The following is a 13696-nucleotide window of genomic DNA, read 5'->3' as shown; positions in this document are numbered from 1 at the left end:
CTATGCTATACATTGTTTTTCCCCCACTGAGCATTTCTAATAATATTTTACATTATTACTGTATTTTCAGATCAAATCAGAAAATTATTTAATTTAGAAAAATCTTTCTCTACTATTGAACGGTAGTGTGGTCATGTCAAAAGCATGACTATGATGCCTTAATATGCTGTTTAGATAAGGAGCTCACTAGGTTTTGGAAAAAGCTACTGACTGTCAGGGACAATTATGGAACACAATTAAAATTTATTGAATAATTAAAATGATCTATAACAGATTAATGATATACTATTTAAAAAGGAGCAAAACTGCTACAAATGTGTCATTGTTGAACAGTTTTGAGATAAAAATGTCCAAATAGTGAGCTCAACATGATGAGGAACGAACCCTTGCTTTGTTCAAGCTTGTGTTCAATGAATCTGCAAGCTATTTCTGAATCTCTGCCCTTGTATTTCAGCCAAGTGTTACTTAAATTCTCATGATATCATAAGAACATCCCGACTTGATGTTTTGCTGAGTGTAATGATGAGATACAGATGACAAAGTTTGAGCGTCTTTATAGCGCTAATGTAGCGCAGCATATGTTCAATCCTCCTCTCTCCTGCAATCAGGACATCTCGTCGTAGCTGCCATGGAAACCGGGGGTTTGTGTTCCCATAACAGTTGAGACGAGAAAGAATGACTGAGGGAGAAAGGGGTCAGGAGAAACGGACGGACAGACCTCATGCCTCGCTACTGACATCAGCCCAGAAAAGGAGAACGGCAGACAGGATCAGTGACGCATGCAGACACGCTCCGAAGAAGATGTGAAGATAAGCACGAGAAGCTCTTAATAAAAAGTAGAGCAGCGTGGGTCACCGTTCCGGTCACCCCCTGGGAACCACACATTCTCCCTTCTATGGACGGAGGCTCGCTGACAACATGATGTCACCTGTCCCCTTTTAACCTGTGACGCAAATGTCACCAGCCGGGCTTTCGCTTGGCCTGACATTAGCTGACATACTATAAACATTTTAGCGTGATATCACATCCCTAAATAGACAAGGGTCGGTTAGGGGACAAAGGGTTAACATTGTAAAGCAGAGTGCCAAATTTGGGAGCAAAGTGCAGTTGGTGGACTCACAGCATGTCAGGACAGTTGTCCGGTTTATCCAGAAGTCCTCCCTCCATGACGAAGCGCAGTACCTGCTCGTTGGACATGCCCTGGTAGGGCTGCTCTGCTAAAGTGGCGATCTCCCATAAAACCACGCCGAACGACCTGAAGAAAGAGGAAATGGTTAAAATAACTCTGCAGGAGCAACACAAAGGCACTTACAGTAAATCACACTAAATGTCACAAAAGCCATTTGTCCGATTACGTCAGCAGCCGCACACATCAAGTAACTCAATCCAGTCGGACGAGGACAAAGAGGAAAGGAATGAGGCCATTTAAGGTCGAGAGACGCACGAAGAGCCGCTTTGAGACAATTGCTGTCCTGCGGAGCCTAAAAGCAGCACTAGCCTGCGGTGTGTCACTGAAAGGCTGCGGATGCATCAGTTTTTTTGTTTTTTGTTTTCTAGCCTGGAATAACAAAATGCTCATTTTCAAAACAGCGCGAAAGTCGCGAACACCGCTGACCTGAACTTTTCTCTTTTAGTGTGGTGTTTTTGTTAGCCCTGTGTTCCTCATTAATGAAAATGAGTCCATATATTAGCCGGCGGCCGGTGAGAAAGTGCAGCAGCGGAGCAGAAAGTCGGCAAACCCCAAATAAAAACCACACAAAGAGCGCACTGTTGCCAGTCGTTATTCATTAGTTCTCGGAGGACAAATTTTCGACATTGGCCGAGGATCTGAGACAAAGCTCAACACCCTTTAAAACAGGACTATTACAACAGTGACTTGCATCTAATTGGCTGCAACATCTGCATGTTGAAAGACAAAACCGCATTAGAGCGGGACTTTTTCAGGGGAAGGAAACAAATAAAGACACCTAACGGCGAGGTTTATGGGAGTACGAGATGGGAGCTCGCGGTGGCTCTTTTCATCTCGGGGACTTCAAAAGCGGCAGATACGGACGGAGGGACAGGGAGGCGGGTCTGATCTGGCACACCAACCCTATCATTACCAAACATCTGGAGGAGGTTAGGAGCGCACCGAGTGACAGAGCTGTGGGACGCTGGAGATTGAGAAACTGCAGAATTGGAAGAGTCGGTCTATGGCACCGTGACTCTGTTCTACTGAACCGCCGCTGCTGGGACTAAAACTGTGGAGAGACAGTCTGTCTGAGACAAAGAGACAATGTGTTGGGGCACGTTCTGCTTGGCTGGGATTGGAAGAATGTCTGGAAGTGATGCATATTCTCCCTTGACACAGGACATCAGTGGGAAAAAACATTAAAGGGGTTTCACCTCTTATAGGCCTATGAAGCTTAATAAAGAGACAGTTTCAATGCTTTCTGGACAGTTGGGGTCATGTTGAGGAGAGGGGCTACTGAGACTCTGATGGGACAGCCTGCTTCTCGAGTGGAAAAATACCAGTTTTTCAGCAGTCAAGATTTGGACACCCTTAAATGAAACCTTTTTGATCCAAAAGCTTAATTATTTAAATTGGTTTAACAGACAAATACATTTTAATTGTATATGAATGATCTTAAAATGTATTAACTAATTAATTATTTTTTATTGTCCAGGGGATTTATTTATTTTTTAGCTTTTTTTATGAAAGGGGTTACAGAAAAGGTGAAATGGGGGACATTGACATTATTATGTTAAAAAAAAAAAGTCCTGATCTATACCAGTGTGGTACTTTTGATTTAATTTTATGCCGCTGTTTATGGCCACTACAGAATTCCTACACTTCCGTTTACATTAAAGTAAAGAAGTATGTACGCATTACAGTTCAAAAGTTTTTTACAATTTAGAAAAGACATTAAATTGATCAAAGGTGACAACATTTATAATTTTACAAAGGATTTCTATTTCAAATAAATGCTGTTCTTTTGAACTTTCTATTCATCAAAGAATAAAAAAAAAAATGTATCACAGCTTCCACAAAAATATTAAACAGCATGTTTTCAACATTGATAATAAGAAGAAATATAAAAGAAATGATCACCAAATCAACACATTAGAATTATTTCTGATATATTGTGACACTGAAGACTGAATTAATAACTGCGGAAAATTCAACAAATTTACAGTACTTTTTCAATTTTTATTTTTACAAATTTTGGGGCGTATCCAAATGTTTGACCCGTACTGTACATGCAAGCACGACTCAATTCACACACAAAAAAGTCAGAGAGAACAGGCGGCTCATACCAGACATCAGAATTTGTTGTGAACACTCCATCTTTCAAAGACTCTGGGGACATCCAGCGCACTGGCAGCAGCCCTTTGCCTCCTTTGCGATAGTAATCAGTCTCATAGATGTCCCTTGTCATGCCAAAGTCTAAACACATGAAGAGAGCAAACGTGAAGGGTCAGTCACACCTTTCAATCTTTTGTTGTATCAAATCGATTCTTGAATTTATGGATTTATGTGAGGTGCATCAAAGATTTACCTCCGATTTTAACAGTGAAGTCCTCAGCAACCATGCAGTTTCTGGCAGCCAGGTCCCGGTGGACAAACTTGTTGGCATTGAGGTATGCCATCCCATCCGCTATCTCACCAGCCATCTGAATCATCTTCTTCAGTGGAGGCAAAGACTGGCTGCTAGAGCCCTGCTACATAAAAGAGCACAAAGGCTACATTTAACACCTCTGCTTCTCTCGTTCTCTACTACAAACCCTCTCCGAACAGCTGGCTGAAATATCGAGTAGCTTTAAAGAACTGTGAACATTAACTAAAAGGGGGCATGAGATGCTGGCCATAGATCTGATCAGAAAAAGCTTAATTAAGTGTATTTTTAATCTAAAAAGCAGTGAGATAAATTATGGGATAAAAACCAGAGCAGATTGGATGTTTCCATACCTCTTTGGAACGGAGGGAACGCAAGTAGCTCTTCAGATCGCCCCGTGTCATCAGCTCCATTATAACTAGAGTGGGCTGTCCTTGTGAAACCACACCCAAAAGTCGCACCTAAACCAGGGTACAAAAAAAGAACGAGAACTGAAATTACACTGTGAAAACATTGATAAACCTGTGTCTGCACAATCTATTTGAAAAGGATCGCTTTGCCATTTGTTTAATGCTGCCAGTAGCATAGAAATTATACACTTACATAAGTATCTATAAGAATTTGAAAGTACGAGTTGGATGCTGGATGAGATTTTCCCCTCGTTCTTACCACATGGTGACAGTTGAACTCCTTCATAACTGAAGCTTCGTTCAAGAACTCGATGCGTTCACGCATACTGGCGGATTCATTTACAGTCTTGATGGCCACTCTGGTCTCAGGCTCATCTTTGACGACGCCCTTTGCAATGCCCTCATACACCATACCAAAGGAGCCCTGACCCAGCTCACGACACATTGTGATTTTCTCCCGAGCCACTTCCCATTCATCTGGTACATACACTGAGGTCACAGAAATAGAGTCAGCACATTTGAACAGGCAGTGCAGAGTTACATACATGACAGTAGCAATGAAAAAAATTACATTTCAATAATTCAATAATAACTCAATATTTTTTAAACATCAAAACATTGTTCAAATGTACATAAAATCATATATTGTGAAATATTTTTTCAATTTATTATTTTATTTTCATATTTAATAACATTAACATTTTTAAACCTAAACATACCAAAAAAAATAAAAAACTTCAGTTAAACAAAGTTTAGATAATACTCACTTTCAAAGGGACTGAAGTATTCAGGGTTTACAGAAGCATATAGCACACCATTTCCTAACCGGTCACTATTCCTGAGAGGAAACATACATAAAAACACACAATGAAAAACAGTACTGGACACTGGAAATTAAAATGAGGTCTATTTTTTACTAGATGGGACATCAACCTCTTTTTGGTGACAAAGATGACAACGGAGATCACTGCAGAGAGCAACACTAGCACTATGATAGGAATGATGATGGCCAGTAAGATGGCATTATCATAATTTCCTGTAAGAAAGTAGGACATTTGTACAGAATTAAGAACTAAATATGACTGAAACAGGCCTCTCTACATTTCCATCAAATAAGCTATTTTAAAGTTATCAGTACCTCCTAAAAATAAAATCATTGGTTTCTTATGTGAATTCTTACTTTTAGGTGGAGGCACATAGAAGGACACTGGTTCAGTCCAAGACCCGTTCCCAGCCAAAGATGTGGCTCTGACCCGGGCAGAATAATTTCCAGAGGGCAAATTGCTAAGCTGAGCTCCTCGCAGCACTCTGTACTGCTGCCGTGATACACACTCATGCTTCTCAGGCTGTAACACACACACACATATACGCAGTCGGTTTGTGGTATTGGCTGCAGTTTTAACTATTTCTTAATGGTGTACGAGTTAGTTGTCGCGCTAACCTCAGTTCCCAGACGATATTTGATCTCATACATGAGGATCAATCCATTAGGGTGATGAGGTTCAGGCCACCGCAGCAGCACTGTTCCTTCTCCCTTCTCATCCCTCTCCTGAGTTACAGTGCCGGGAATATCATCTGCTTTGTCTGGGGAAGAACATAACTGTGCTTAAGGCCAGTGCTTTCTTACAGTAATTCAATAAGATTTCAATTGCATTATGGTTTTAATTGCTGTTAACATGAACAGGATAGCATATGAAAAAAAATCATGCTGTAGGCACAGTGGAGAATTACTGGAATCTGAATATTTCGCTGGCATGGATATGTAGTCACTTGTGCATGAGTTTGGTTTGTTGGTTTTTTGCTGACCTGCTGGTTTGGTTCTAGAGAACACAAAAGCTGCGGCACTGCAGCGGTGGATCTCGTAGTTACAGGCGTGGATGTCGATGCGGTACACGGTGAAGGGCTGCAGGTTGGATATCTCCATGAACTCTGTAAAGACTTTGTCCTCGGAGAAAAGGTACTCTTTCTCGTGCAGCTTTGGGTCAGTGATGTTACTCTCCATTCCTGTGATGTTCCTGCTTGCACCCTGCAGCAGTGTACCATTGGCCACTCCAAACAGGTCTCGCCGCTTCCTGTCTGGAGGTCTGAGAATATGAAAAAAAAAAGTTAAATAGAAAGAGGAAAGGAGGAGATGAGAGGAAGGAATAGGAAAAGCAAAGGAAATAGAAGGAGGAAAGAAAGAGAAAGGAAAGGAAAATAATGACAGGAAAGAGAAATGGAAAGGACAGAGAAAATCAAATGAAAGGAAATGGAAAATATTGGAAACAAAGAGGAAGGGAATAGGAAATAAGGAAAGGAAAGAAAAAGGACAGGAAAAGGAAATAGTAAAATAACTGATAAAGGAAAGGAAATGAAAAGAGGAAAGGAAAAGGAAGCAGTATTAAATGAATGTGAGAAAGGAAAGGAAAGGGAAAATCAAAAGAAAGGGAATGAAAAATGATAGGAAACAGAAAGAAGGACATAGGAAAAGGAAATTAAACTGGGGAAATGAAAATGAGTACAGAAAAGTGGAAAAGGAAGTAGTAAATGAGCAAGTACATAAAATGGGAAAACATGAGCAAGTACAAAAAATAGGAGAATGGAAAAGGAAAGGAAATAGAACCAGAAAAATGAAAGGAGTTAGTAAATGACAGTAAAAAGGAAAGGAAGCAGAAAAGGAAAGGTGAAAAGGACAGTAGTAAATGACAATAATAAAGGAAAGGAAAGGCAAGGAAAGAGGAAAAGGAAGGAAGTAGTAAATGACAATAAGAAAGGAAAGGAAACCAAAAAGGGAAAGAGGAAAGGGAAGGAAGTAGTAAATGACAGCAAAAAAAAAGTAAGAAAAGGAAATGAAGGTAAAAAGAAAAAAGTGGTTAATTTAATGAAATAGTAAATGACAGCAAGAGATCATAGAAAGATGTAGAGCAGTCAGCCAGTGTCAGCAGAGTCTGAAAGCCAATTACTGCGCACGATTACTCTACAACACACACACCACTTCCTTTAATGCGCAAGCCTAATTCTCTAATGTCCTACTAACAGGTCTCTTAGTAACACTGAGGATACTTGCATTACTCTACAACCTACAGAGCTCCTTTTTTCTCTTCTGGAACTTATCAATCATTTAGAATCCTGAAAGATGAGATCTTTTAAATTCTTATGAGTGTTATATATCCAGCTGGGCTGGGACTGATTGCTCATAGAAAATTGCTAGTTTTTAAAAGAAAATTATAAATGGTATCCAAGAACTAACTGTCTACCCTGACCCTTGCTTCTCTTTCTGATTCTTCTTTCTGTCCAGGTACTGTATAAAACCATTGTGTGTTCATGAAACATTTATCGTTACTTTCTATAAAATATCTTCTTGCAAGTGAAGCAATACACATACAACATTTCTGCAGATGAGAAAATGAAATGAGTAGGCATATTTGGAACAAATATCGAACATCCATAATAATGATATGACCGACTCTGCCTCTGACGGTAGAGACAGTGCATGAGGCGATAAGCAAACAAAGGCGCTGGCTTCAGGTCAACCCTACTGCCACTAAAGACATGCAGTCAGCAGCAACCACAAGAGCTTACCAGACGCCAACGGACCCACTGCCACTTCACATATATGACTAGGGCAGGGTCACAGCCTTACCTAGAGCCCCTTTTAGGAGACACGTAACAATTTGCTCGCTCAGGATCTCTGTAAAAATTCAATAGTCAGACCAAACAATACCATCCACCGCAGATGGGAAAGACAGGATGATTTGAGATGAACATGGGGGAAACCCCAGTGTGCCAAACAAATACAAGAGAGGAAAGTGATAGTGCCAGACACAAAGATTGACAGACAATAAGTGGAGACAGACTTTGTCAAAAACAGTTTGGGAATTGTAACTAGTTATGAATTGATGTACTGAACACATAACAACTGATAACTGTGGCTTCTTGGCTGATTACCAGATCCTTTTTTCTGTCAGTTTCAACATATGCAACTAATTCCATACATTCCAAAAAAAAGAAAGTATTTCATAATTGTTAAAAAATATTATTATACTACAATATATTACTATAAACCTGAAATGTTATTTAAAAAATAAAACATACATACAGTATATACACAGTTTACTGTGCAACATAAAATTAAAATAATTACTAAACTAAATATCCGCATCAGTATTGAAAAACACTGGTCATATTAGTGTGCTGTCTCTAAACTCGGCCAGATTTGGTTTCGTTACATGATCCTGTTACATGTGCAAAAGTGAAAAGTGTTTTGCTCTATAGATGCAACAGCAGGTATTTTTCCAGACTGACATAGCAACACAGGCAGAAAGGCTTGTTTGAATGTCCTATTTAACAGCCTTTAAGAAGCAGATTTACAAGCCATTACAAACTTTAACCACTGATGATTATGAAAGTTTAAACTTTACTATAAGCCTTATTCTGCCAACTCAAATTAATCAACCGAGAAATGACAGTAATGGGAGAAGATCTTTGTGTGTGTTTGCTTTTGTATATGTGTGCGAGTGGAAACTTTTAATAAAAGCCAACATAGAACGCTGTAGGGAGGAACAATCAAATCAACTCTAACCACATTCCATGTCACTTCCATTGAACGGCGCTCCGTGATTTATGAGTGGGGATTTTGGAAGCAACTGGACACTATTTAAAACTTACTAACTAGGGATTCAGATCACCCTTGAGGGTGTTTACTGTGGAAGATCAAATCATATTGTCACTTGTGCATCACATCAACACCTACTCATCAAACACAAAGAAAACCCATTTGTGTGTGAAGTACATCCATAATACTGTATTAAACCTTTAACTCTTAAGCTCAGATTCTGTCAGGATCTGCCTTATGTCTACAGCCATAAACACTGATCTTAACCTTAATGCTTCTGGTACTGACCGCTGACTAGGAAAAGGTCAGGCTCGCATCAAGAACTTAGACGCACAGGGTCCTGAGGGAAGATTTCACACTTGCAAACTTGCAAAAAAAGGCATAACAGCAGGTGTTGACATAGTCTTCCTTTTTCCAGACAGGAAGGCTTATGTGTCATTAATGCTTAGGCAACACCTCACATCCCCTGGCAGAAAGAATGACTCAGACTCCCATTACAGGGCCCAAAAAGCTGATCAGCTGTGTGGGAGTTTGTGGAGACAGCGCATCCACACCTCGTCTCGAACTGGATCTTACTTTGGAATTCATTAACATTCCACATAGGTTTGCTGTACATTTCCTGGGAGCCAGACACTCCAAAGCAAACAAAGAATGTGTCAGAGGAAGGAGGAAGAGAGAGAGCGGCCGAGAGGTAGAGAAAGGGCAGACGACCGTTGAATGGAAAAACATATCCGCTTCATTCAAATCTTTAGCATCTCCAGTTTTTCTCAGACTCGAACGGTTATGTCTCAAACATTGATAATGAGGTCTACTCAGTGGGGACGGAGACTGGCAAATCTGTCGCCCTAACTTCCAAACCAAACACAGCGAGGGAGCTGGGGTTGTTGGGTCAAGATGGAAATAACAAGTCAAAAGTGATGGAGAAAAAGACTTCTTGAGCATCCTGCTACTAAGGGAAAGCATATTTACATTTAGAAAGGCTGTTTTCCATCGATTAGCAATGGAGAGACGAGTTGACGGGTGCATCACGTTGTCCCTGAGTGAACCGCAAACCATTACCTTGATGAAAATGGGGCTCCAAAAGCAGAAGTTTGGGAAAGCTAAGTGGTAGAAGATGTTTGGCGACATCGATTTGTGCATCAATACTCATGACTCAAAACCTCGGCCCACCCCAAAACGCACACACACTCGCAGCCAAATAAACAACCCACAAAAAAGCCTGATTGCAGATGTCCCAAATGAACCCTCGGAAAGTCTCGAAGCATGTGTGTCTGAGTAAACCTGAACCGGTTGCTGTGTGCTGTTCTTCTCCCACATGAGACGAAAAAACATCCGATGCCACAAGCAAGGTAAACAGATAACACAATGCAGACGTCACTCCTCGTTTCAACAAACAAAAGCCTAACATGGAACGAGCCCTCAGCCGGCGGCTGCTTTCCAGTCTCATTAATCCAGTCTGCATCTGTTTGTGCATCCCAAATTACAGCCTGCTGAAGTCTTAATATGCAACCGCCACTGTCGCCCCAGCAACAAACAACGTGGCTGCACAGGCCTGGAGCTCGTACCTTCACCCCCCCCCCCCCCCCCCCCCCCCCCCGCACCATCTGATTCCTCTCCAGCCTCCGCTGCTGGCACCTACCCCTTTCCAAAACCTCATGTTCCGATCTTGTCAGCCCCCTGTCGAACTAATTCTGGTTTTGATTCTATGAAATCAATCCGCCTCAAGACTATGAGCTCAGACCCACTTTGATAATCGCTCTCCAGGAAGACTGAAGACATTAAGGTCTTCAGACCACTGTTGTAAACTGTGGCAAAAAGTGCTGGGAGTAACCCAGTCTCTGTTCCTACTGAGGGTCCACCTAATCTAAGCATGCTAGAGAAGTAGTTTTCCTTCGGGACCTAGTATTCACATTAGACATCAACTGGCAAGCCAATGTTGTACCAAAATGATTTGTCACACAGAATTCCGAGTTCAATACCAGTTCAAATGACATCACTTGTGTTACCAAAAAATTTAATTCAACTCTTGATTTGTCGTGAACGCGCATAGAAGATTGACACGAAAGAGAAGAAATTAATGAATAAAGTCGCTATTTTTGTTTCCTTTGTGCACAAACAAAATAGTTAAATTTTGTAATTATTAAATTTTAACTTTTTGGTCTGTAAGATAATTATTAACACTAAAATCTTGTTAACATGCATATATCCTATATGTTTGAAACACCGTATTAAAACATTTACAGATTGACCCTGATTTCACTTACATTGTACGTACTTCACTGTAACCTAGATTTGAAAATTTAGAAAATTTGTGTGGTAATATTTTGCCACAAGTGATGTTGATTCAACTTGTTCTGTACTTAAAATATTCTTTATTCAAAATCATTAAACCAGGCTTATGCATTTGGGGTGTAGAAATGTTTTCAAATAGCAAGAGTCCACTAAACCAAACACCTGCATCACACTAAGAGCTTCAGAAAGTGGCGTCGGTGCATGTGTCATACCTGGGTGTGAAGATGGAGTTGTGCAGGAAGTTCTCGAAGACTTTTCGGTAAGATCGGTCTTCAGCTTCCGCCTTTAGGTCCTCCTTGGTTTTTGGGCAGGGGCAGCAGCCCTTCTCACCCCCACCAACATCTGATTTGGTGGGCTTTGTTTCGCCCTCCATATCCGACAAAGCCGTGGCTGAGATGCGGATGGGAATTTTTAACTCTGTAGTCCAAAACAATGACAAAGACTGAGCTGATTGAACAACAACAACAACAACACAAACTTCACACATTTTGTAAATAGAGTTATTGTACGCTTTTATGGAATACCTGAAGGTTGAAGGTTAGTGGAGGTGATGAGGGTACATTAATGGTGCACACTTACCTTTAGAGCAGTAGTTATGCTGGTAGAGTTCATGGTCTTCTGCCTGCTGCTGCCAACGGAGCAGGTAGAAGGTTTTGTTTCCATTGGGAGAGATGGGAGGAGACCACTTCACCATCAGAGATGAGGAGGAGTTGGCATATGCGCGGGCATCAAGGGGCATTGACGGCGCTATGGAATTGCAAGAGATTAGCTGGCATAATAAGTAAAATTATAGACTGGGTACTGGAAATTGGGTGGATATTGGAGGGATAGTGGTGATGCCAACCTGATGCATTGGTGCGGATATAGACCACCTCACTTTTAGCCCCCAGAACGTGCTTGTCCTCTACAACCAGGGTTACGGCTTTCACAAAGATGGCATATTGTGTCCAAGGTTTAAGAGAGGACAGCAATACCCCTGGGTCTGTAGATTTGTCCTGAGGAAGGTCTACATCCACCATGTTCCAGCTATTTGAGCCACATCCATCTTGTCCGTCAAATTCTGTGATGTTCTGGAAGGGTCTACATTGAGACGACAGTGCACAAATGCACATTTATATAATGCTTTATCACAGCCCTGAAGCTGCTAATAAACTTGATGTGAATAATATGTCTATAATAGTAACTTCTAGCAGTCTGATACTTACGCCTCCTTGTAATACACGATGAAGCTGATGAGGTCTCTGTAGTCAGGCGGTCGATATCGCTCCCAGGTGAGCTTTATCCGAGTACTCTGTGTGTGGTTGGATTTGAACTTTAGAATATAACTCTCACCTAGAAGAGGGGTCATAAGAGAGATTTAACTAAAAGCACCCATAAGAGTTCTTCAACTTGAATGTAAGACTGTGCCATGGCCTTTCCATCTTTCATGAGCTTCTAGGAATCAGAGCGGTATTAGAAAAGGCACTTTCTGTTAATATCTCACCAGTCTAGAGTCAGAGCAATTATGTTCTGAGGAAAAAATACGACCACACTGGCTAAGCCATTATCATTGTTCTTCAAAGCAAATTTGCTCAGTGCAGAAATCTGTCAAACACATAATAGAGCAGGCACAGAAGAACGACCTGGGACACCTTGTGAGCAAAATGCATTTGAGTGATGTCTTTGTAGAAATATAATACTGTCGTCTACCAACCGGTTCTCCCTTACAAATGCCACTGCATTATATAACAAAATAGCAAACCAATAAAAAAAGCAAACTTTCACTTTTTAAAACCTTTCAGTTTTTCAGGTTTGAAATTATAGTTATACTGTTTAAAATGTATTTGGATGCTTTCGGAGAACTGACTCCATACATCTATTAAAAAATCTCTAGACACCAGTAGGTGTCTACTAGGCAAAAATGGCTCAGTTTTAAGTTATGTCTGAGAAAAGCTCTAGAACTATGTGCTTGCAGAGGCTACTTGGCTAGATATTTTTTTTACTAACGCAATATATATTTTAAGAGTCAAATAATATCAATTTAAAAACAACATTATATAATAATAATAATTAAATAATACTGATAGTGATACAATATTATACTGGTATATTTAATAATTTTATACATTATTCTATCAGATTTTTTTTTTAAATTACAGATAGAATAGATTTAATTTATAGTTAAATGTAAAATTGAAATGAGTCTAAATTACAATTAGATTGTTTTTTTAATTAAATGATTATTAATAACAAAACCTCTTTTTGCAAATGTGTATCTTTAACTACAGATTGTCATATAAGCAACTGGTCAGTAATGATACTGACTTAACATTCATGAAACTAAAGTACACAAAACAGTTTTCAGACCTACCTGGAAGTAGAAATGGTTCAGTGGTTAAATGTTGACTCAGTAACTGCTCTGGCAGAATTACTGAGATTATGAGACTTTTGAATGATTCGCTAAAAGAATCAGCTCATAAGAGTCATTTTTTAAATTAGTTTCTAATGCAGTACATAATAAGACAAAGTATAGGATAACAACACCATAGATACAAAACAGACCAAAAAAAAGAGAGAAAAAACTGCAACAGCAAACATAAAGTGGTAGGTTATTATATGTATGTATGTATATATGTATATAGTGCCCTCCATAAGTATTGGAACAGTGAAGATAAAATTGCTCTGTTGGCTGTGGAGTCAAGACATTTGCAAATATGATTAAAAGATTAATATGAGACAAAACTACAGAATGTCACATTTTATTATTAGCCGTTTCAACACATACATGTTTTACCAAATAAAAAGAACAGCACTTTTAGAGTTCA

General features: G+C 39.9%; 1 protein-coding gene across 1 annotated transcript in view; it reads right to left on the bottom strand.

Annotated features, from left to right (window-relative positions):
- The window catches only part of LOC306842752 (insulin-like growth factor 1 receptor), a 102171-nt gene that overhangs the window by 3884 nt on the left and 84591 nt on the right, over positions 1–13696 (bottom strand). The window contains exons 7-20 of the mRNA XM_079373809.1: positions 12098–12224; positions 11737–11972; positions 11472–11639; positions 11105–11309; positions 5813–6090; positions 5448–5590; positions 5187–5352; positions 4940–5042; positions 4774–4844; positions 4266–4495; positions 3950–4057; positions 3540–3702; positions 3298–3427; positions 1121–1255 (exon numbers count right to left, since the gene is read on the bottom strand). Coding sequence (XP_079229935.1) covers positions 1121–1255; positions 3298–3427; positions 3540–3702; positions 3950–4057; positions 4266–4495; positions 4774–4844; positions 4940–5042; positions 5187–5352; positions 5448–5590; positions 5813–6090; positions 11105–11309; positions 11472–11639; positions 11737–11972; positions 12098–12224 — 2263 coding nt within the window. The remainder of the gene's footprint in view (positions 1–1120; positions 1256–3297; positions 3428–3539; positions 3703–3949; positions 4058–4265; positions 4496–4773; positions 4845–4939; positions 5043–5186; positions 5353–5447; positions 5591–5812; positions 6091–11104; positions 11310–11471; positions 11640–11736; positions 11973–12097; positions 12225–13696) is intronic.

The sequence above is a fragment of the Barbus barbus genome (genome assembly GCF_936440315.1).
Source record: "Barbus barbus genome assembly, chromosome: 23".
Taxonomy (NCBI): domain Eukaryota; kingdom Metazoa; phylum Chordata; class Actinopteri; order Cypriniformes; family Cyprinidae; genus Barbus; species Barbus barbus.
The sequence above is the reverse complement of the archived record's forward strand: the minus strand, read 5'-3'. Positions and strand labels throughout refer to the sequence as shown.